At 40.3% G+C, this 23581-nt stretch overlaps 1 protein-coding gene across 17 annotated transcripts in view; it reads left to right on the top strand.

Annotated features, from left to right (window-relative positions):
* The window catches only part of ttn.2 (titin, tandem duplicate 2), a 181850-nt gene that overhangs the window by 94461 nt on the left and 63808 nt on the right, over nt 1-23581 (top strand). For all 17 annotated transcript variants that reach the window (XM_053680786.1, XM_053680799.1, XM_053680798.1 and 14 more), the window contains 46 exons: nt 17-283; nt 382-648; nt 739-1017; nt 1129-1537; nt 1629-1753; nt 1848-2114; nt 2235-2504; nt 2754-3053; nt 3183-3485; nt 3579-3766; nt 3849-3963; nt 4048-4332; nt 4419-4570; nt 4680-4827; nt 4909-5086; nt 5189-5310; nt 5411-5698; nt 5899-6195; nt 6291-6477; nt 6599-6714; nt 12609-12908; nt 13234-13533; nt 13634-13739; nt 13833-14029; nt 14144-14455; nt 14574-14852; nt 14950-15249; nt 15418-15720; nt 15816-16307; nt 16434-16736; nt 16828-17127; nt 17242-17538; nt 17643-17927; nt 18049-18342; nt 18420-18719; nt 18816-19124; nt 19205-19404; nt 19517-19946; nt 20071-20379; nt 20465-20646; nt 20955-21084; nt 21206-21505; nt 21615-21932; nt 22016-22312; nt 22460-22759; nt 23202-23516. In XM_053680786.1, the coding sequence (XP_053536761.1) occupies nt 17-283; nt 382-648; nt 739-1017; nt 1129-1537; nt 1629-1753; nt 1848-2114; nt 2235-2504; nt 2754-3053; nt 3183-3485; nt 3579-3766; nt 3849-3963; nt 4048-4332; nt 4419-4570; nt 4680-4827; nt 4909-5086; nt 5189-5310; nt 5411-5698; nt 5899-6195; nt 6291-6477; nt 6599-6714; nt 12609-12908; nt 13234-13533; nt 13634-13739; nt 13833-14029; nt 14144-14455; nt 14574-14852; nt 14950-15249; nt 15418-15720; nt 15816-16307; nt 16434-16736; nt 16828-17127; nt 17242-17538; nt 17643-17927; nt 18049-18342; nt 18420-18719; nt 18816-19124; nt 19205-19404; nt 19517-19946; nt 20071-20379; nt 20465-20646; nt 20955-21084; nt 21206-21505; nt 21615-21932; nt 22016-22312; nt 22460-22759; nt 23202-23516 (12021 nt within the window). The remainder of the gene's footprint in view (nt 1-16; nt 284-381; nt 649-738; nt 1018-1128; nt 1538-1628; nt 1754-1847; nt 2115-2234; nt 2505-2753; nt 3054-3182; nt 3486-3578; nt 3767-3848; nt 3964-4047; nt 4333-4418; nt 4571-4679; nt 4828-4908; nt 5087-5188; nt 5311-5410; nt 5699-5898; nt 6196-6290; nt 6478-6598; nt 6715-12608; nt 12909-13233; nt 13534-13633; nt 13740-13832; nt 14030-14143; nt 14456-14573; nt 14853-14949; nt 15250-15417; nt 15721-15815; nt 16308-16433; nt 16737-16827; nt 17128-17241; nt 17539-17642; nt 17928-18048; nt 18343-18419; nt 18720-18815; nt 19125-19204; nt 19405-19516; nt 19947-20070; nt 20380-20464; nt 20647-20954; nt 21085-21205; nt 21506-21614; nt 21933-22015; nt 22313-22459; nt 22760-23201; nt 23517-23581) is intronic.

The raw sequence follows: 23581 nt of genomic DNA, 5'->3' as shown, positions 1-23581 counted from the left end.
GTCTCTCTTATTGCAGAGGAGGAGGCAAGATTCACAAAGAACCTGGCTAATGTTGAAGGCACTGAAACTGACAGTATTAAACTCATCTGTGAGGTCTCCAAGACCAGTGCAGAGGTTACATGGTATAAGGGTGACCAGGAATTGCCTGAGGGTGGTAGATACGAACATGTTGCTGATGGCAGAAAGAGAATCCTTATCATCCAGGCCCTTCATATGAATGATGCTGGAGAATACCACTGCAAATTGCCCAGCTCACAAACTACAGGAAACCTGAAAATCAACGGTTAGGGATTTGGCATTTATAGACTTTATATTATCTTTTTTAAAAATACTTTTGTGTAAGAAAAAAAATGACCAAAGACTACATTTTCTTTCTTTTAGAACTTGCTGCTGAGTTCATCTCCAGACCTCAAAGGCAGGAGGTGGTTGAAGGTGAAAAAGCTGAGTTTGTGTGCTCTGTGTCCAAAGACTCTTATGAAGTCAAATGGCTCAGTGGTGACAAAGAACTCCAAACAGATGACAAGTATGAAATTATTTCTGATGGCAATAGACGAGCCCTTGTAGTGAAGAAATGTGAGCTCAGTGATGAGGGCTCTTTTGTGGCGCTCATTGGTGCTACAAGAGCTTCTGCCGATTTGATCGTCCTTGGTGCGGATTCTGTATTCACTCCACATTAATTTAATTGCTGCGAATACTATGTACATTTTCAGCTTACTCTTTTTTTTCAATTCACTGCAGAGAAACTCAGAATTATTACACCCCTCAAGGACACAAAAGCAAGTGAAGGACAAGAGATTGTTCTCAACTGTGAGGTGAACACAGAAGAAGCCAAGGCCAAGTGGATGAAGAATGATGAAACAATATTTGATAGCAGCAAATTTATAATAACCCAGAAATACAATGTGTACTCTATGAGAATTAAAGATGCTGAAAGGTCAGATGCAGCTACTTACACTATAACACTGACCAATCAACGCAATGAATGCGTCAAGAGTTCTGCCAAGATTACTGTACAGGGTTTGTTGCATACATTGATTATTTTCTCTCAATTTCAATAAAAACAAATCATAAAATAATAATACATATTTTATATACGTATTATGTAGTTACTAATATTTCTGTCTACAGAGGAGGATCTGAAAATCATTGTTCCTCTGGAGGATGTCGAAACACAGGAGAAGAAAGCCATCAGCTTTTCATGCAAAGTAAACAGACTAAATGTGACATTGCAGTGGATGAAGGCAGGACAGGAGATTACTCTCAGCAAGCGCATTGTGTATCGCGTTGACAAAGACAAGCACACCTTGACCATTAAAGACTGTAGTCTGGTAGATGAAGGGGAGTACTCTGTCATTGCTGGTGCTGACAAGTCAACTGCTGAGTTGATTATCAGTGAAGCACCTACAGACTTTATTACCCAACTTCAGGACCAGACCATTACCGAATTCGAAGATGCTGAGTTTACCTGCCAACTCTCTAAAGAAAAGGCTGAAATCAAATGGTACAGAGATGGCAGAGAGATCAGAGAGGGTCCACGGTAATGAACTTCCTCTTCTGGTGTAAGCATTATGTTGTGCATGTTTTTCATTAAGGAAATAGCTAATGATTATTGTCAATTGCTTATTCAGATATCAGTTTGAGCGTGACGGAAGGACATGCACACTACGCATTAAGGAGTGCAGACCCGATGATGAATGTGAATATGCCTGTGGTGTAGATGACAAAAAATCAAGAGCTCGTCTTTTTGTTGAAGGTGCACTAAAATTTGCCGAATGTATTTTATTCCATTTACCTGCTATTAATGAATTAATATGTCTAAGGCTATTCCATTGTTGTTTTTAATCCAGAAACACCAGTGGAGATTGTCAGACCGCCCGTGGATATATTTGAGCCCCCTGGCTCTGATGTTGTGTATGAGGTCGAGCTCAACAAAGACAGAGTTGAAGTCAAATGGCTAAGGAACAATATGACTATTGTCCAGGGTGACAAATACCAAATGATGAGTGAAGGCAAGATTCACAGACTTCAAGTATGTGAGATTAGACCTCGTGACCAGGGAGAGTACAGAGTTATTGCTAAAGACAAGGATGCAAAAGCCAAGCTTGAGCTTGCAGGTAATTTGCATTACATTTGAATAAAATAAAGAATTCATAAATTAATATAAATTAAATGAAATGCATATAATTTTATTCAGCACAATCTCTAAAGTTTCCCATTAATTAACCCCTTTACAGCTGTGCCAAAGATTAAGACAATGGATCAGGACCTGGTGACAGATGCTGGAAAACCATTTGCCATGTCAGTTCCCTACAATGCCTACCCACATGCTGAGGCTGAATGGTTCTTTGACAACATTAGCCTGCCTAAAGAAAATCTTCATACCATGCCGGACAAAGCAGAGTACCGTTTGAAGGACCCTAAAAAGTCAGATGAGGGCCGTTACAAGATCATTATCAAGAACAAGCATGGACAGGGAGAGGCTTTTATTAATCTGAAAGTTATTGGTGAGTTTGTATTTGAGCTTTTTTCCACTTGAGATTTTCCCTATAAAATCATATTAATTAATTTATTCAAGTGATATAAACAGTTGCCTTAGCACATATGAGATTCCTAAACTTTGTTTATTGTTACAATAATTGGCACATTACAAAAAAAAGCAAAATCAGTACAATTTGCAAACATGCACTCAACAATCCTAATTTATCTGTAATCAAGAGATTTAGGCTTAACTAAATAACCCACTCTCTCTACAGATGTTCCTGGCCCTGTGAAGAACCTGCATGTGGTTGATACTGCTGATGGAGAGGTTAGCATTGCATGGGATGAGCCTGAGAGTGATGGCGGCAGCAAGATCTTAGCCTATGTGGTGGAGAGACGTGATATCAAGCGCAAAACCTGGACTCTGGTGACTGACCGTGCTGATACCGCAGAGTACACTGTCACTGGGCTACAGAAAGACTCCAAGTACTTTTTCCGTGTTTGCGCACGCAATAGAGTTGGAACCGGGCCAAATGTTGAAACAGATGAAGCAGTGCAAGCTAAGAATAAGTTTGGTAAGCCAAAATTTGTTGTTTTATTTTAGGCCAATGTCTTAATTGTGAGTGCAAAAATGACAGAGATTTAACTTTATATATATGTGTATATATACACACACACACACTTTTCAATTACCTGTATTCCAGATGTTCCTGATGCACCACAAAATGTCAGTGTTGGAAATGTAAACAAGTTTGGTGCCACAGTCTCCTGGGAACCACCTCTGTTTGACGGTGGATCTGAAATCACATCCTACATCATTGAACTCCGTGACAGAGCATCTGTAAAATGGTCTCCAGTCATGGTGACTAAACCACAAGATCGTTCAGCTATAATCAATGATGTTATTGAAAACAAGGAATACATCTTCCGTGTAAGGGCAGAGAACAAGGCTGGTCCTGGCAAGCCAAGTGCTGCCACTAACCCAGTTAAAATCATGGACCCAATAGGTTAGCAGTACATTCTTTCCCAAAAATCTCTCAATCAATCAAGGAGTATTTTGAGAACTCTTTTATAATTTTGTATTTGTTGCACTTTTTCAGAGAGACCAAGCCCACCCCTGAATCTCACACACTCTGAACAGACCAAGGATGCCTGTCTGCTGACATGGGAGACTCCTCTTAGAAACGGAGGCAGTATGATCACTGGCTACATTATTGAGCGATGTGAGGAAGATTCCGATAAGTGGCTCAGATGTAATGCCAGGCTTTGCCAGGACCTCTCATACAGGGTAAATTTCTGAATTCCCAAAGTTTTTGTTTGATTGTCTTGTTATATTGATTTAAATTATTTAAAAAAAAAATGTTTCCCAGATGTCTGGTCTTAAATTTGGAAAGAAATATAAGTACAGAGTCATTGCTGAGAATGCAGCTGGTCAGTCTGACCCATCTAATATTGTTGGACCTGTGCTGGCAGATGACCCACACTGTAAGTACTGAACTGTTTTGCAGATCTATTGTATTTTTTACAGTCACATATTATATATGCTGATGTTTATTCTTATTAATTTAGTTGCACCTACACTGGACTTGAGTGCCTTTAAGGATGGCCTGGAGGTCATTGTACCTCAGCCTCTTACTATTCGTGTTCCCATCACTGGATACCCGACACCCACTGCTAAGTGGACCTTTGGTGACAAGGAGCTCACTGCTGGTGATCGAGTGTCCATGGTCACAAAGAGCACGTTTACAGAGTTAGTCATTACTCCAAGTGTGCGGCCTGATAAAGGCACATATTCTCTGACACTGGAGAATGATGTAAGCAGTGTGTCTGGAGAGATTGACGTCAACGTAATTGGTATGTTCAGTACATTGTCTTAGTGTCATCACTTTGGGGTTTTTTTTAGCAAGTATACAATTGACTGTTTACCTCTATTGTTTCAGCATGTCCAAGTGCACCCAAGGACTTCAAGGTTGCAGAGGTAACCAGAAAACATGTGCATCTTATGTGGGAAGCACCAGACCATGATGGAGGCAGTCCACTGACTGGCTACCAGATTGAGAAGCGTGATGTGTCCAGAAAGACATGGGTCAAGGTATTTAACTCGCACCATATGCACAAACTTTTAAGTTGTCCTACGATGAATGACACTTTTCAACTGTACCAATTTTTTTTTATATATATTTTTTTAATTTACACTTTAGGTCATTAGTGGTGTGCAAGATCAAGAATACACTATCACAGATGTGATTGAGGGCAAGGAGTACCTGTTTAGAGTTATTGCCTGCAACAAGTGTGGCCCTGGAGAGCCTGCATACATTGACGAACCTGTAAATGTGTCTTCACCAGCCAGTAAGTGATCATGAGAAAAGTTCAGTAGTCAAATAGACTTGCAGGAAGTACAAAAAAATAAATTCGTACTTTTTTACACAGCTGTTCCAGATCCACCAGAGAATCTTAAATGGAGAGACAAGTCTTCCAGCAAAATATTCCTTTCTTGGGAACCTCCGAAATGGGATGGTGGTGCTCCAATAAAAGGCTACACTGTTGACAAATGCCAACGTGGCACTGACAAGTGGGAGCCATGTGGAGACGCACTACCTGAGCTCAAGTAAGTGAACAAAAAAATAGGTAAACACTTTGTTATTAGACATCTTGTTTTGATAACCTGACACAAAACATATTAATTCCAATCATTTTTATTCTGCCCTAGGCTTGAGGTTACTGGTCTGATAGAGGGACAGTGGTATGCGTATCGTGTGAGAGCCTTGAACAGATTGGGCTCAGGTAGACCTTGTAAGGCAACTGATGAGATCCTGGCTGTTGATCCTAAAGGTATGATAAAAGAACAGTGTTTCTTTTTTCATCATCTCTGTGTATTATATTTATGTGTAAGATCACCAGTGTCTTTACCTTTCCTTACCACTTGCTACAGAGCCTCCAGAAATTCACTTGGATGCAAAACTCCTGGCAGGCTTAACTGCAAAAGCTGGCACAAAGATTGAACTTCCTGCTGACATCACAGGCAAACCAGAACCTAAAGTCAAATGGACCAAGGCTGACCTTATCCTTAAGGAAGACGACAGAATATCTATTGATACCAAGCCTGGTCACTCCACAGTGTCAATTTCAAAGACAAAAAGGGATGACTCAGCAACATACATTGTTGAAGCAGTTAACAGCAGTGGCCGTGCAACTGCAACTGTCGACGTCAACATTCTAGGTACTGTAATTATTCTATATAATATAAGAGCTAATAATTTTCTAAAGCAGAGGATCATAACACTGCCCTTTGAAAAATCCACTCTTTGAAACAATTTAGATCCAGTTCTAATGAGTAAGGGTGTCTTCTAAAAGAAGCTGTTTCTTCTAAAAGAAAAAGAATCTGTCATGAATACAATATACTCATTTACCTTTATATAGATAAACCTGGCCCTCCAGCTGCCTTTGATATCTCTGAAATCACCAGTGAATCCTGTTTACTGGCCTGGAATCCACCCAGAGATGATGGTGGCTCAAAGGTGACAAATTACATTGTTGAAAGAAGGGCTACAGACAGTGAAATCTGGTACAAGCTGTCTTCTACGGTGAAGCAGACCAACTACAAATCCACCAAGCTTGTGACATTCAAAGAATATATCTTTAGAGTCTATGCTGAGAATCAATTTGGCATTGGTCCACCAGCTGAACATGCTCCGATTGTTGCCAGATATCCCTTTGGTATGTTAAATTAATCTTTACAGGAAATAAAAACTATAATTGCCTGCCACCCCAAATATATTATAATGAATATATGTTACTAATATTTGAACTAGATCCACCTGGACCTCCATACAAACTGGAGGCATCAGATATTGTTAAGGATGCTGTGACTCTGACCTGGTATGAGCCTGATGAAGATGGAGGAAGTCCCATCACTGGCTACTGGGTTGAGAGATTTGAGCCAGATGCTGATAAGTGGATAAGATGCAATAAAATACCAGTCGGAGACACTAACTTTAGGTGAGAATTTAGAATACACAAAATTGAGACATAACAGGTTTGAAATCAAATAATTAGCTAACAGGGTCATAGGAAAATGTACAGCTTTCATATTTATACTTTTTTTTTTTGGTGAATTTAGGGTAAAAGGATTGCCCACAAGGAAAAAGTACAAGTTCCGTGTCTTGGCTGAAAATCTTGCTGGACCAGGCAAACCAAGCAAAGAGACTGATCAAATCATGATCAAGGATCCTATAGGTAAAATACAGCATTTGATGGTTGATCTCTTTTCAACTCTTTGCACTACAAAATCATATACTATATACTGTATACTATACACACACTATATGGCCACAGTTTGTGGACACTTGACCATCACACCCATATCTGGGCCTTCCCTAAACTGTTGTTACAAAGTTGGAAGCACGCAATTGTATAGGATATCTTTGTATGCTGTAGCATTACAACTTCCCTTTAATGGAATTAAGGGAACCAAACATGTTCCAGCTTTACTGTGCCCCTGTGCACAAAGCAAGGTCCCTGAAGACATGGACTCCTTTGATCATAGAATTTTTATTGAAAATTTACATTTTACATAACACCCCACCCAACAACCCCAACAAACAACCTCAGCCAAAACCAAAAGAAAGGGGGAAACAAAAAAACAATAAACAAACAACCAAAGAAAAACAAAAAAAAAACAAAACAAACACACACACACAAAAAAAAAAAACCTAAAACATAAAAACCCAAAACAACAACCAAAAAAGGGGTAAGATGATCAGGAATTACAGTCCACCTCTCCTCAATCCACCACCAGGGTGCATACATCATTGAAGTAGGTAATAAATTGTGCCCATTTTCCCAAAAATGAGTCACCCCTGCCTCTGATATTGTACTTGATTTTTTCAAGTTTTAAAAAGAAGATTAAATCTTTAAGCCAGACTGATATAGAGGGGGTTATGGAGAGGTCCAAGACAACAGTATTCTGCGCCGAGCAAGTAACGATGCAAAGGCCACAACACTAGCTTGTTTATGGTTCAGAGGTTGACGCTGAAATGGAACACAAAAGATGGCAATTAAAGGACAGACATCTAATTTGATCTTAAGAACGTCGGACATAGTTTCGAAGAAAGAGTTCCAAAAGTTCTGCAATTTGGGACAGAGTGCAAACATATGACTGAGGTTACACGGCGAAAGTTTGCATTTTTCACACATGCCAGGAACATTGGGATATATTTTAGACAGTTTACTCCTAGAGAGGTGAGCTCTATGGACCACTTTAAACTGTATGAAACTAAGTCTAGCACAAGACGTGGCAGTACGTATATTATCTAACCCTCTGCCCCAGTAATCATCCTCAAGCTCCAGGCCCAATTCCTCCTCCCAAGCACCAGTGGTTTTGATATTGTAAGAATCGTCCTGTGACCAGATCGTCGCATATATCCGTGAAATAATGCCACCCTTATTAGGATTCAGCTTGAACACCTCTTCCCATGAACAAATCTTCCCATTTGTAGGTACGGAGGGAAAACCAGCGAATAGGGAGGAGACACAATGCCTAACTTGAAAGAAACAGAATAGGTGAGATGGAGGCAGGCTGAATGACGAGGATAATTCAGAAAAGTTTGCAAACACATTATTAATGAAAAGATCCTCAAAGCGTTTCAGACCCTTCTTTTCCCACAAAGAGAACGTGGAATCCATAAAGGAGGAGGGAAAGAGGTGGCCATTACATATAGGTGCATTGGTCGAGGCCGAGATGGATTTAAAATGACGGCGAAACTGATAGAAAATTTTTAGAGAGGTACATACTATTGGATTATCCGTGTATTGTGAAAGGGCTATAGGAAGGGAGGAGAACACCATAGCAGGGAGGGAGGTTGAAGTACAAGACTTCGCTTCTAAGTGGCACCATGGAAGAGAGGGGGCCTGCACCCAGAGCACCAGTTTCTGAATATTAGCCGCCCAATAATAATACATGAAATTGGGCAAGGAGAGGCCACCACTTAGTCGACTCCTCTGAAGTGAAAATTTGGAAACCCTAGTAGTTTTCCCTTCCCATACAAAAGAGGAGATTAATTGGTCTATATTTTTGAAGAAAGATTTGGGTAAAAACAAAGGGATGGACTGGAAAAGGTAGAGGAATTTTGGAAGAATGTTCATTTTTACTGTGTTTATTCTACCAAGAGGGGATATTGGTAGAGCTGCCCATCTTTGGAAGGCCGACTTCATGTATGAAATTAAGGGTGTAAAATTCGCCGCCATTAACACAGAATAAGAACGGGTGACATTAACTCCGAAATATTTGAATTTAGAGTCCTCCAAATGAAAAGGTATTTCAGTCTGTTTTATTTTTTGGCCAGATTGGTTTATGGGTAAGCATTCACTCTTCTGTAGGTTCAGTTTATACCCGGAAAATTTCCCAAAGTCATTTAATATGCGTATTATCTCAGGACTAGATGCAATCGGATCTGTGACATAAAGCAGTAAGTCGTCAGCATATAGGGCTAGTTTATGTTCAATTCCTTTGCGAATTATACCCTGAAATACAGGAAGAGTTCTAAGCGCCATCGAGAGAGGCTTAATTGCTATGGCAAAAAGTAAGGGAGACAGAGGACATCCCTGGCGCGTACCCCGTGACAGAGTAAAATAGTCAGACTTAGCATCGTTGGTATATATGGAAGCCTGCGGTTCCACATATAATAAACGGATCCATGATATCAGTCCATCCCCAAAGCCGAACCTCCTTAGCACAGTAAAAATATATTCCCATTCGATCCTATCAAATGCCTTTTGCATCCAAAGAGATGACCACTTCAGATGAGGCGCTGTTTTGTTTTGAATACAAAATGCTAAGTAGAGTACGAATATAAGAAAAGGAATGCCGTCCTTTTATAAACCCGGTTTGCTCCTCTGAAATAATGCTAGGGAGAACCCCATCCAAACGAGAGGCCAAAAGTTTGGCTAAAATCTTGACATCAACATTGAGGAGGCTAATAGGTCTGTACGAATTACATAAAGTCGGGTCCTTCCCATCTTTGAGCAATAGAGTAATAGACTCTTGTCTCAATGTTTGTGGCAGCGTCCCTAGTTCTAAGGATTCCTCGAATACAGCCAGAAGTAATGGGGCCAATACAACATGAAATTTCTTATAAAATTCTGCAGGAAACCCGTCCGGGCCAGGTGACTTCCTAGATTGGAATGAGTTGATTGAGTTAGTGATTTCATCTAAGGTGATGGGGCTGTCAAGCTCAGATGCCAATAGAGGGTCAACTCCGGGAAAATCAGTATTTCCAAGAAAATGGTCCATGTTACCTGAATTGTCAGGAGATCCAGCTGTGTATAAAGAGGAGTAAAAACTTTTAAAAGTTGAATTAATTTCTACAGGATCCGATTTTAATGCACCACTGGACTGCATAATCTGAGTTACAGAGCGCGAGCCAACAACCGACCGACCATCTCTTTTCCTTTTCATAATAATTGCCACGTGTATGTAACAACAGCCTCTCTGCCTCACCTGTTGATAACAACTCGAACTCAGCCTGCAAATTAAGCCTTTGTTTATGCAGCTCAGGGGTCGGGTTGAGAGCATATTGGTCATCAATGGCTCGAATATTATCCGATATCTCTTTTTTCTTATCCTTGCGTTGCTTATTGGCATGAGCAGAATAAGAGATTATCTGTCCCCTTAAGAAGGCCTTTAAAGTTTCCCAAAGTAAAGAGTAAGAGATTGAATCAGTTTGGTTAGTAAGAAGAAAATCATCTACTGAAGTATAAATATACTTGCAAAATGCTGAATCGGATAAAAGTATAGAGTTAAGCCTCCATGGTGGACGAAAGGCACGATGTGAAGGTAGAAGAATGTCAAGACTTAGAGGAGCATGGTCTGAAATAACAATTGGTAGATATTCAAAGTTTACAAGCCGAGAAATTAGAGAGTTGTTAATAAAAAAGTAATCAATGTGAGAAAAAGATTTATGTATGTGAGAAAAAAAAAGAATATTTTCTCACTGTGGGGTTAAAATACCTCCACGGATCAATGTAACCATTCTGAACCATAAATTCAGAGAACACCTTTGTCATTGCAGAGGGAGCCTTTGCAACAGCGCTAGATTTGTCCAAAACCGGGTCAATAACACAGTTTAAATCTCCCCCAAATATCAAGACATGCGTGTTCAAAGCAGGAATTTTTGATAACAAATTCTGAGCAAAAGGAGCACTATCAAAATTCGGGGCATATACATTCACCAAAACTACTGGGGTTTGTGAAATTTTCCCTTCCACAGTCACATATCTACCATTTACATCAGAAACAATGTTATCAAAAGAAAAGGGCACAGTCTTACTTATCAAAATAGAAACTCCCCTGGACCTGGAATCAAAATTGGAGTGGAACATATGTGATGTCCAGCGAGCTTGGAGTCTGCGTTGATCCCTGAGACGGAGATGAGTTTCCTGAAGAAATGCAATGTCAGGTTTTTGTAGTTTTAAATGTGTCGAAACCTTGGATCTTTTAATGGGACCATTCAGACCTTTCACATTCCAACTTAGAAATCTGAATGAACTTCGAGTATTTTCCATCAATTTAGATTAGTACAGAATGGAGTACAGAGAGGTTGATATCAATAAGGAAAAGGGGGGGGGGGGGGATAAAGTAAAAAATTAAGAAAAAAATAAAGAAAAAAATAAAGAAAGGGGGGGGGGGGGACAAAACAAAACAAAAAGGGAGAAAAACCCACAACAACAACACACCACCCCACCCTCCCCCACCATCAATTATCTTCTCTCCATTCTCAAACAATGGAGGCAGAACCCTACAACACTGGAACATCCGACACTTGTGAACCGTACCTATTCTTGTTGTGTGAACTCACTCCCGAGCAAAAAAAACCCAAACACAGTCATTATGTATCACAGGCAACCTGTAGATTTACATGGAAACTAATATAGTTGTCCACACCCGCGTAGTTTTACAGTCCCAGTACAGGTATTAATAAATCGGTTAACTGTTATGTAGACAGATTAAGATGGAGGATACCGTTCATTAAACCATCGTTGCGCTTTTTGGGGACAGTCGAATTGTAGCGTCTCATCACCTAGGTCTATCCGAAGGCGAGCAGGGTATCTGAGAGAAGACCGCACATTTCTCTCATGCAAGCTGTTTCTCAACGCAGCGAAAGCCGCTCTCCTCTTAGCGACGCTGGAGTTGAAATCAGGAAAGAAAGACCTTACGGCCCTGATGGGAAAGTTGATTCCAATTCCCGCGTCAAACAACTTTTTCTCTGTCGTGAAAGTAGTGAAACCGCACAATCATCACTCTAGACCTCTGATTCTTTAGCCGAAGTTAGCTTCAGCACCGTCTGTTCCAGTGCTTCAATGCGGTCACTGTAATTGTTCAGGTGCTGGTCAAGCTCGTCAATACGCCATCCTTGTGATTCAATGCCCGATTTAAAACTCTCAAACGACGCAACAACTGGGGCCAGAGCGGAGTCAATAGCCGCTTTCACCTTAACTGCGATAGCAGATGTTAGCTCCGCTATTAAAGTGTTGCGGAGATTTTCAAAATCCAGCGGTAGCTTGTCGCCATGACTCGTCGTGCTCGGTGAAGATTTAGGTTTCCGTAGTCTTTCAGAAGCCATAAATCCTTTCTGGTTATAGTCGTGGACCGAGTAATTGAAAAGGAGCGCACCGAATGTCTTAGAAAAGATTCAGGTTGCCTGAAAAGTACAATTAAAAGATAACTTACATGCTCAGCCGGAAGTCCCGAAAACATGGACTGCTAAGGTTAAAGTGAAAGAAGTCAAATAGCCTGCATAAAGCCGTAACCTCAACCCCAGTGAACACCTTTGGGATGAACTGGAACGCTGACTGTGCCCCAGATCTTCTCACCTGACATCAGTGCCTGAGCTCTATAATGCTTTTGTGGCTAAATGGGCACAAATCCCCACAAACATTATTCAAAATCTTCTGGAAAGCATTCCCTGAACAGTGGAGGTTATTATAACAGTAAAGGAAGGACACTATATCTGGAATAAGATGCTTAAAAAGCACATATAGGTGTGATGGCCAGGTGATCAAACTTTTGGCCATTTGGTGTATATATGTGGGACAAGGAGGCTGAAACCTGAATGCTTTTTTTTTTTTTTTAGATCCACCATGGCCTCCTGGCAAGCCAACTGTTAAGGATGTTGCAAAGACATCTGCTTTCCTGCAATGGACAAAGCCTGAGCATGATGGTGGTGCTAAGATTGAGTCCTACATTATTGAGCTTCTCAAAAGTGGAACTGATGAGTGGGTTCGTGTGGCAGATGGTATACCTTCTGTTGAATATTTTCTGAAGGGATTAATGGAGAAGCAGGAATACTCCTTCCGTGTCAGAGCGGTCAATGCAGCAGGAGAGAGTGAACCTAGTGAACCTAGCAATCCTGTTCTTTGCAAGGAGAGACTCAGTAAGTATGTTTTAATGAATTTTTCGTTTGTTTAATAATATGTTTGTAATCTTTGAATTACACTTCAATACTATGATACTTTTCACCCTTTTATTTGTATTAACTATAGTTTTATTGTTTGATTTCTTTGGCTATAACAAGGTGCTCTATGTGACTATTCAAACAAACAAATTAATATTATCATTACTACTACTACAACTTCTACTACTACTACTACGAATAATAATAATAATAATAATAATAATAATAATAATAATACACATTCATTCTTTGTTTCTTTTCAGTTTCTAGTACCAGTTTCTAACCCCTTTTTCTTTCTTATCAGATCCTCCATCACCACCAAGATGGCTAGAGGTGGTTAGTATCTCCCGTAACAATGCCGAACTAAAGTGGACAGCCCCAGAGAGAGATGGTGGTTCTCCAATTACCAATTATATTGTGGAAAAGAGAGATGTGAGACGCAAAGGCTGGCAGGCTGTGGATACCACAGTGAAGGAGCTGAAACATACTGTCACGCCACTGACTGATGGCTCTCTCTATGTATTCCGTGTGGCAGCTGAGAATGCTGTTGGACCTAGTGAATACTGTGAACTTGTAGACTCAGTTCTGGCAAAAGACACATTCAGTAAGCCCAAAAGCCTTGGCAATCTTTATGTTATATTCTTCAAAGGAAACCTGATGTTTTTGATGTCTACTGATATTATTTAATCATTCAACTCTTCTAGCTACTCCTGGACCTCCTTATGCTCTGACTGTCACTGACGTGTCAAAGACACATGTTGATCTTAAATGGGAGGCACCTAAGAATGATGGTGGCAGACCTATCTTACGGTATGCAAATACTAGAAAATGCCTTGAGTCGATTTGTGTTGATCATGTTGCCCCTACAGTGCCACTAAATTCTGTATATATTAAAACTTTTAGGTATGTCATTGAGAAGAAAGAGAAACTTGGAACACGCTGGGTAAAATCTGGAAAGACATCAGGTCCTGACTGCAAGTACAGGGTTACTGATGTCATTGAAGGCACTGAGGTACAGTTCCAGGTCCTTGCTGAGAATGAGGCTGGGGTTGGTCACCCAAGTGAACCTACAGACATTGTGGTAATTGAAGACCCAACAGGTATGTTGAGGATATTCTATAAAATTTCTGTGGAATTTCCAATAAGTGAATTAAATATACCAGTTCAAAATATATGCAATTTTTGGATCAAAAGTATATTCTACATTTTTCCAGGTCCACCATCTCCTCCTCAGGACCTCCATGTCACAGAGGCAGCCAGGGACCATGTCTCTATTGCATGGAAAGCTCCAGAAAGAAATGGAGGAAGTCCAGTCACTGGATACCACATTGAGCTCTGTGAGGCTGGAACAGAAAAGTGGATGAGAATTAACTCTCGTCCAGTTAAAGAGCTGAAATACAGGGCTGGGGAGGAGGAAGGCATTGTTCCTGAGAAGAAGTACATTTTCAGAGTCCGTGCTGTCAATTCCATTGGTGCTAGCGAGCCATCTGACATCTCTGAGAGTGTATATGCTAAAGACTCTGACTGTAAGCTGAATGCTTTTCATGTTTTTTATTAATTATTCATTATTGTTACTAATGTAATAGCTTAATTTGACCCTACTAAATGGAGAGTTAATTGACTGGTTTCTAACAATCCTTGTAGGCAAACCTACTATTGAGTTCCAGACCAAAGACCTAATTGTTGTGGAGGGTGAGAAGATGCATCTCCCAATTCCATTTAAGGCTGTTCCATCACCTAGGATCACATGGCACAAAGATGGCAAGGAGATGAAAGCTGATGAGAGACTTTCACTTAGATCAGATTACATTTCCTGCCATCTGGAAATACCAAGCTGTCTGCATGCTGATGCTGGCCAATACAAAGTTACCCTGGAGAACAGCCTTGGTGCAATTAGTGGGACAATTAATGTTAAAGTTATTGGTATGATTATGCACTCATACATAAGCACTACTTTACATGATATACTTCATACATTTTTCATTATGCACCATATTTATAATATTTATTTTATCACTAGGACTTCCTGGGCCATGCAAGGAAATTGTTGCTAGTGATATCACCAAGAACTCCTGCAAAGTGACATGGGAACCTCCAGACTATGATGGTGGCAGTCCTATCCTGCACTATGTCCTGCAGCGCAGGGAAGCAGGCAGGAGAACGTATGTCAATGTCATGTCTGGTGAGAATAAACTGAGCTGGCCTGTCAAGGACCTCATCCAAAATGGAGAGTATTATTTCCGTGTCGGAGCAGTGAATAAAATTGGTGGTGGCGAGTTTATTGAACTTCGCAATCCTGTAATTGCTGAGGATCAGAAGCGTGAGTAATTTCATAGAAGAATTGCATTTTATTTAATGATCAATATGGCACCATTATCGCTTACCTACTTCTTTGTATGTGTGTGTGTGTGTGTGTGTGTGTGTATATATATATATATATATATATATATATATATATATATATATATATATATATATATATATACAGATCCACCTGATCCACCTGTTGATGTTGAGACTCACAACCCTACTTCTGAATCTGTGACCCTTACTTGGAAGCCACCCATGTATGATGGTGGATGCAAGATCATGGGTTACATTTTAGAGATGATGATAAAAGGTGAAGAAAAATTTAAGAGATGCAATGACTTCCTTGTGCCAGTATTGTCGTACACAGTTAAGGGCTTGAGGCCAGGAAAAGAGTATCAGTTCCGTGTACGTGCAGAGAATGCAGCAGGCATTAGTGAGCCTTCTCGTAACACTCCTATGGTCAAAGCCACTGATGCAGTTGGTATGTATAAGAAATTATCTAATTGTTTTATACAAACAATAATTTGTCACCTATATTTTCATTATAACAGTTTGTTTAATTATTCTAAATTTTAGATCGTCCCAAAGTGTTCCTCAGTGGCAGTTTGCAATCAGGATTAAGTGTCAGGAAAGGTGAGGAGATCCGACTAACTGCCTACATTTCTGGTTTTCCTTACCCGGAAATAACATGGATGAGGAACAATTCAACCATCAGGCCAGAGGCACTGAAGAAGAGGCCAGAAAAGCCTATTAGAAAGAAGAAGGAAAAGAAGGCAGAGGAAGAAAAAATAGAAGTTGACAAGGAGAAAACGGAGGAGAAGACAAAGGAAGAGCTGGACAAGAAGGAGGAAGAGAAGACTGAGAAACTAGAGGAGGCAGAGGAACCAGAAGAGCCAGAGGAGGAATACCACCCATCTCTGAATGAGCGTCTTACCATTGATAACTCAAGGAAGGGTGAATCCTCCATTCTTGTGAAAGATGTTATCAGAGGCGATCATGGTGTTTTCACCATCAAGGTGGAGAATGATCATGGGGTTGCTTCTGCCACCTGTGAAGTTATTGTTCTTGGTAAATTAAATTCATGTGATTTCTATATAGTTTTACACTGAATTATATTGGATAAGTTTAATTTTATAATTAATAAGTTTAATTGTACTGGGATACAGACTCATGGGTTTTGTTTATATATTCCAGATACTCCTGGACCTCCAGTCAACTTCAGATTTGAGGAGGTCAGGAAGGATTCTATCCTCTGCAAGTGGGAACCTCCTCTAGATGATGGTGGCAGTGAGGTCCTAAATTATGTATTGGAGAAGAAAGACAACTCCAAGGCTGAGACTGGATGGGTCACTGTGACATCAACTCTCAGAGGTTGCAAGTACCCAGTGACAAAACTGATTGAAGGAAAGGAGTATCTTTTCAGAGTTACTGCTGAGAACAGATTTGGTCCTGGAAAACCATGCATATCCAAACCTGTCATTGCCAAGAATCCATTTGGTAGTCAACATTTTCACTACATTTTCTGTAATTCTTGATGCCTACTATTTTAAAGTTGTAAGTCGATATTTGACATTTTTCCATATTTCAGATCCCCCAGAGGCACCTGAGAAACCTGAAATTACAGATATTACAGCTAACAGCATGGTTGTTACTTGGAATGAACCCAATGACAATGGGAGCCCCATCCAAGGATACTGGGTGGAAAAACGAGAAATAAACAGCACACACTGGGCACGAGTTAATCGCAACATCATTGATGCACTAGAAGTAAAAGTAGAAGGTCTTTTGGAAGGATTGACATACATTTTCAGGGTCTGTGCAGAAAATGTAGCTGGATGTGGAAGGTTCAGTCCACCATCTGATCCAAAAACAGCCCAGGCTCCTATCTGTAAGTTGATTACATCACATTGCTCTAATACATATTAAAAGTACTGTTTTTAAATCATAGTTAATTTAACTGTTTGTTATTTAAAGCTAAATTCATTGGGGTTTTTTTTTTTAGTGCCACCGGGTCCACCAATTCCACGTGTTGTTGACACCACAGACCATTCAATAACAGTTGAATGGGATCCTCCAGTAGACAATGGTGGTGCAGACATTTTTGGTTACCATGTTGACAAGCTAATTGCTGGCACTAAGGACTGGTCACGAGCCACAGAGAGACCATGGAAGAACCACACATTTACTGTCTATGGTGTCAGAGAAGGAGCTAAGTACATTGTCCGTGTGGTGGCCGTAAACTGTGCTGGTGAAGGTGCTCCTGGTTTGACAGATGCTGTCATTGTGAGGAATCCAGCAGGTATAAAATCATAAACCAATGTTTAAAATGAAAAACATTTGAGACATTATGAGGTGAGAGTTTAAGGCTGGGTTTATGACTGTGTTGTTGACTTACCCAAACAGAGATGCCTGTAATTGAACTTGATATCTCTGTGAAGAATGGTCTTGTTGTAAGAGCTGGAGAGATGCTGAAGATCCCTGCACATGTAAAAGGTAAACCAAAACCATCACTTACATGGACAAAGGATGATGCGGCTCCTGACAAAGAGCGTGTGGAAATAGAAGAAGTAGGACAGGACAGCACTGTTATCATCAAGACCTCAAAAAGAAGTGACACTGGCAAATACCAGATCACAGCAGCAAACCCAAGTGGTATCAAGTCTGCATGGACCAGAGTTGAAGTAGTGGGTGAGAACTGCTGTTATATTCTTTTGAACTCTTAACTACCCAACTCTCCACTGTTTATTGTATATTGGTTTGTAATGATACCATACAAAACAAAGCCTTATTCTTAAAATTGTCTATTCAGATGTTCCTGGGCCTGTTCTTGACCTCAAGCCTGTAGTAGTAACCCGAAAGTTAATGATTCTGAACTGGTCCGATCCTGACGATGATGGTGGCAGTGATTTGACTGGCTTCATTATTGAAAGAAGAGAACCAAAGATGGTCACATGGAGACAGCCCATTGAAACACCCGCATCTAAATGTGAAATTGTGGGTATTATTGAAGGACAGGAGTACATCTTCCGAGTCGTGGCCAAGAACAAATATGGCTGTGGACCACCAGTTGATCTTGGACCTATTCTTGCAGCTGATCCACAAGGTAATGTGACTTTTATACAGACCAAACTGTAGCCGTTTAAACAAGACAACTACAATAATGCTTTTATTTACCATCAGGTCCACCAACCTCTCCAGAGAAGTTCCACTACACAGAAAGAACTAAGTCATCCGTTACCCTTACTTGGAGGCCACCTCGCAATGATGGTGGTAGTCCAATTATTGGCTACATCATTGAAAAGAGACGTCAAGATCAGCCTGCTTTCCAGCCTGTCTCCAAAGACTTGTGCACTGCTCTGACACTGACTGTTGAAAATCTGGATGAGCTGCACATGTATGAGTTCCGTGCAAAGGCTGTTAATAGCATTGGTGAAAGTGATCCTTCTATACTCTTGACTGTTGTGATTCAGGATGATGAAGGTTTGTCTGGTTGTGGACTGTCTACTCTTCCAAAACAAGACATTTTACCTACTCTTTGTGATGTACTTTACTGTATTCTGTGTCTTAATTTTACAGTTTCTCCAACTTTGCACATGATGAAGCACTTCAAAGGTGATTTGATTAGAGTGAGGAAGAATGAGCCAGTTGAGATTCCTGCTGAAATTACAGGTATCCCAATGCCAAAGGTTGAATGGTTGAAAGATGATGTTATTATTGAAAAGCCCACTGAGAGAGTCCTGTTTGAGACCAAAGTGATTGACAGAGTCACAGAACACACCAAACTCACTATCCCAGCTATTTCAAGGCTGGAAAAGGGAACATACACTGTGACTGCATCAAATCGCCTTGGGACAGCCAGCCATTCCATCACAGTGGAGGTGCTGGGTAAGTTTAGACAGAAACATCCCTTTAATGTTTTCATTTAAAGTGTGCAGTTGAATAATGGTTATTAATTGTTTTATTAGATCGGCCAACACCTCCAAGAAATGTTGCAGTTTCAAATATCCGAGCTGAGTCTTGCCAGCTGACCTGGGATGCACCACTGGATACTGGTGGGAGTGAGCTCACCAACTACATTGTTGAGAAGAAAGACCTTAATGTTGAGGATGTTGAGAAAGCGGAATGGGTTCAGGTTAATAACACCATCATAGAGAAAAAATATGGGGTAAGCAAATTAAGAATTTGAGATTTGAGAAATTGTCATAAATTACCTGAGATATTGTCATAAATTAATCAGAGTAACTATTAAATTAAGCCCATTACTTTATATCCTGTAGGCATGGGACCTTGTACGTGGTGGAAACTATATGTTCAGAGTTAAAGCTGAGAATAAGTATGGAATAAGTGATGGCTGTGAAACAGAGGAAGTGCACATAAAGGATCCATTTGCCCTACCTGGTCCCCCAGAAAAAGTTGCTATAGCAGAACATTCTAAAACCAATATGCTAGTAACATGGGAACCGCCGATGGATTCTGGTGGATCTACGATCACTGGTTATTGGCTGGAGAAGCGTCAAAAAGGCACCACCCATTGGGCTAAAGTAAATAAGACCCTGGTGTCAAAACGTGGCATGAAAGGCTGGGAATTTCAGGTCACACGTCTCATTGAGGGACTTGAGTATGAATTCCGAGTGATGGCTTGCAATGCTGCAGGAGTTGGTCCCCCAAGTGCTGTTTCTGAATCAGCCTTTGCTACTGATCCTCTCAGTAAGCTGAATTACAAAATAAATTAGTGTAACACATATTTCTTTATACATGCTTATTTATGTACTGTATGGTTCTGTTTATTTATGTAACGTATGTATGTTCTTTGTGTGTTTGTGCACTCTAGCTCCACCTGGCATGCCAGCAGCTCCTGTAATTGCTGACAAAACCAAGCGTAGTGTCACTCTGTCATGGACACCACCAGCCAAAGATGGTGGCAGCCCAATCAAAGGTTACATAATTGAGATCCAGCATGAGGGCACATCTGATTGGGCAAGGGTGAACGATGCAGACAATCTGCATCCTACTACTGAATTTACCATTCCCAATCTGCAGGAACTCAAGAAATACAGATTTAGAATTGTTGCAGTAAATGATATTGGCGAGTCTGAGCCAAGTCCTAGAACCACAGAGGTTCTCTTGGAGGACATTCACAGTAAGTTTCCATGTAAAACTGGTTTCAGAATGAATTCAAATGTTTCATTTCACTTTCTAACATGGTGGAATTTTTAACTACACAGCTGAGCCGAAGCTATTTATGGACATCAGTGCTGATGAGTTACTATCTATCCGTGCTGGAACTCCAATCAAAATCCCGGTAACTGTTACTGGACGTCCTGTTCCCAAGGTAACTTGGGAATTTGATGGCAAAGCAAAGACAGAAAAGAAAGACCGTCTTCATACCCTGCCAGCTGATTCACAGGTATCACAACTGATTGTTTGCAAATTGTTTTGCACCTTTACTGGAATTGTTTTTACAGTTTAACTAGGGTTTTATGGCAGTCATGACAGAGTTCTTAAAGCTCTGGCTACTCTTTAGAAGGCTGAGAGTTCAAAATGAGCACTGCTAAGCTATACCTACTTGGTCCTTAACCCTCTCTACTTCTGGGACACTGCATTATGGCTGACCCTGTGATCTGACCCCATCTCCCTTGCTTGTGTTTTACACATATGTATAAATATAATGATAATAAAGGTTTTCTTTTTTTTTTCTTTCTTTATTGTGATTAGGTGGAATCTACTGAAACTACCTCTGTTGTAACAATTCCTGTGAGCTTGAGAGCTCACTCTGGCAGATATACCGTCACAGCAAAGAACAAAACTGGACAGAAACATATTAATATCAGAGTCATTGTGCTTGGTGCGTTTGTTCTTTTTATCAAATCCTGAAAATGCCAACATTTTATTTGCATAAGGCAAGTTCATTTCTAAAATGTATGTGATCATTTATTTATTTATTTATTTATTTATTTATTTTACAGATGTTCCTGGAGCACCCAAGGATCTCAAAGTTACTGACATTACCAGATCTACAATGCGGCTTATCTGGAAACTCCCAGATACTGATGGTGGAGAGAGGATTAAGAGCTACTTTATTGAAAAGAAGGCTGTCAGTGGAAAGGCCTGGACAACAGTAAATGCAGCCTGTGCCAATATGGCCTTTGTGGTGCCTGGCCTTCTTGAGGGCCAGGAATACCTGTTCCGAGTTCGTGCTGAGAATCGTCTTGGAATGGGACCATTCACTGAGACCACAGAGCCAGCGAGGGCAAGGGATCCCATTTGTAAGTTAGAAATAAGAAAAATTCATATGGTCTCCCTGAATAAAAATATACTAAAAAGTATTCTAGCTTTACCATTGTAACACTGTACCTTCTGGGTTGTTTTTTTTAGATCCCCCTGATCCTCCAGTTAAGCTCAAGATAAACCTTGTCACTAAAAACACAGTGACTCTAACGTGGATGCCTCCCAAAAATAATGGTGGTGCACCAGTAACACATTACATTATTGAGAGGCTGAGCTGGGACACCAGTGGTCCACAAAAGGAGACCTGGAAACAGTGCAATAAAAGGGATGTTGAAGAGACAACCTTTATTGTTGAAGACCTCAAAGAGGGTGGTGAATACGAGTTCCGTGTCAAAGCAGTGAATGAAGCTGGTCCAAGCAGACCCTCTGTTACTGTTGGACCAGTAATTATCAAGGACCAGACATGTGAGCATTTGGTGTTAATTACATAACAGGATATTCAGCTATGTCTAAATCGAATGCATACTTCATTATGATTATTGTTTCAGGTGCTCCAACCATTGAGCTTAGAGAATCTCTGGAGAGTGCAGAAACATTTGATGTCAACATACTTGCCAGGATCCAGGGCTGTCCATTCCCATCACTTGTTTGGCAGAAAGCCACATTTGACAAGCCTGATGAAAAGTTTGATATACAATATGATCAGCATATCAATAAACTTGTCTCTGATGACAAATGCAGTCTGGTAATCCAGCAATCCAAGAGAGATGACAGTGGAATTTATACACTCACAGCTACTAACAGCCTTGGCAAGGCTTCCAAGGATATCAAACTTACCATTTTGGGTATGTGTATTTTGTTATTTTTAAAAAATCAGTTATAAAACATAGATAGATAGATATTACTTTATAGATCCATTTAACATACTAGTTTAAAAGAGATACTGAATTATGTAAATGATGTGACCAAAATACTATTGTGTTTATATGAAGGACGACCCGGGCCACCAGTTGGACCAGTCAAAATTGAGGAGGTCTTTGCTGAAAGGATTGGACTCTCCTGGAAGCCACCCACAGATGATGGTGGTTCCAAAATCACAAATTATGTCATTGAGAAGCGTGAGGACAACAGGAAGACATGGGTGCATGTATCTAGTGATCCTAAGGAATGTGCATATACAGTTCAGAGGCTAACAGAAGGGCATGAATATGAATTCCGTATTATGGCTCAGAACAAATACGGTGTTGGACCACCACTCTATAGCGAGCCTGAGAAAGCAAGAAACCTATTCAGTAAGTACTTCAGTTTTGTGCACTTTGATGACCTATTTTAGTTTAAACAGTCTTTTGTTAAATGGCCCCAAGTTCACAAATTGAGTGAATTAATTGAGTTTTTCCCTTGGTATGTAGCCAAAATATATAGCCTACACCACACAATACATTCTATACACATCACATTTGTTTGAAATGTTTTTAAGTTTGATTTGTATGTTACATGCTACACTTTGTACTAGATTTGTTAGCAGATTAGCAAAGCAAGCTAAATTGGGAAAATCTCAATTCACATGTTGCTTGTTGTGCTATTTTTTTGTTGTTTGCCACTGCCTCTGAAAATGTGGTTATACACTGAAAATGTATGGTCATCAGTTGGTTGCCAGTATGAATGTAGGGTTAAAGGCACTTTTTAAAGGCACTGTTTGATGTAATCAAATTTTAATGTACTCCTCTACGACAGCTGTCCCCGGTCAATGTAACAAGCCAACTGTCTCAGAAATCACTCTTGAATCCATGACTGTTGAATGGGAGGAGCCAGAATATGATGGTGGATCTCCAGTTACTGGCTATTGGCTGGAAAAGAAGGAAACTACATCAAAACGTTGGATTAAAGTGAACCGTGACCCCATTAGAATCAGGCCCCTTGGTGTTTCACATGTTGTGACTGGTCTTTTGGAAGGAGCTACTTACCAGTTCCGTGTTATTGCCATTAATGCTGCTGGATGTGGACTTCCAAGTTTGCCATCAGATCCTGCTGTTTCTAGAGATCCAATTGGTATGTTCAATATTCTGTATTAGTAACAGGTTCTGATAAATGACTAAAAAATATATTCTTATGAA

The sequence above is a fragment of the Ictalurus punctatus genome, chromosome 6 (genome assembly GCF_001660625.3).
Source record: "Ictalurus punctatus breed USDA103 chromosome 6, Coco_2.0, whole genome shotgun sequence".
NCBI classification, from domain to species: Eukaryota; Metazoa; Chordata; class Actinopteri; order Siluriformes; family Ictaluridae; genus Ictalurus; species Ictalurus punctatus.
This window is presented reverse-complemented; position numbering and strand designations above follow the sequence as displayed.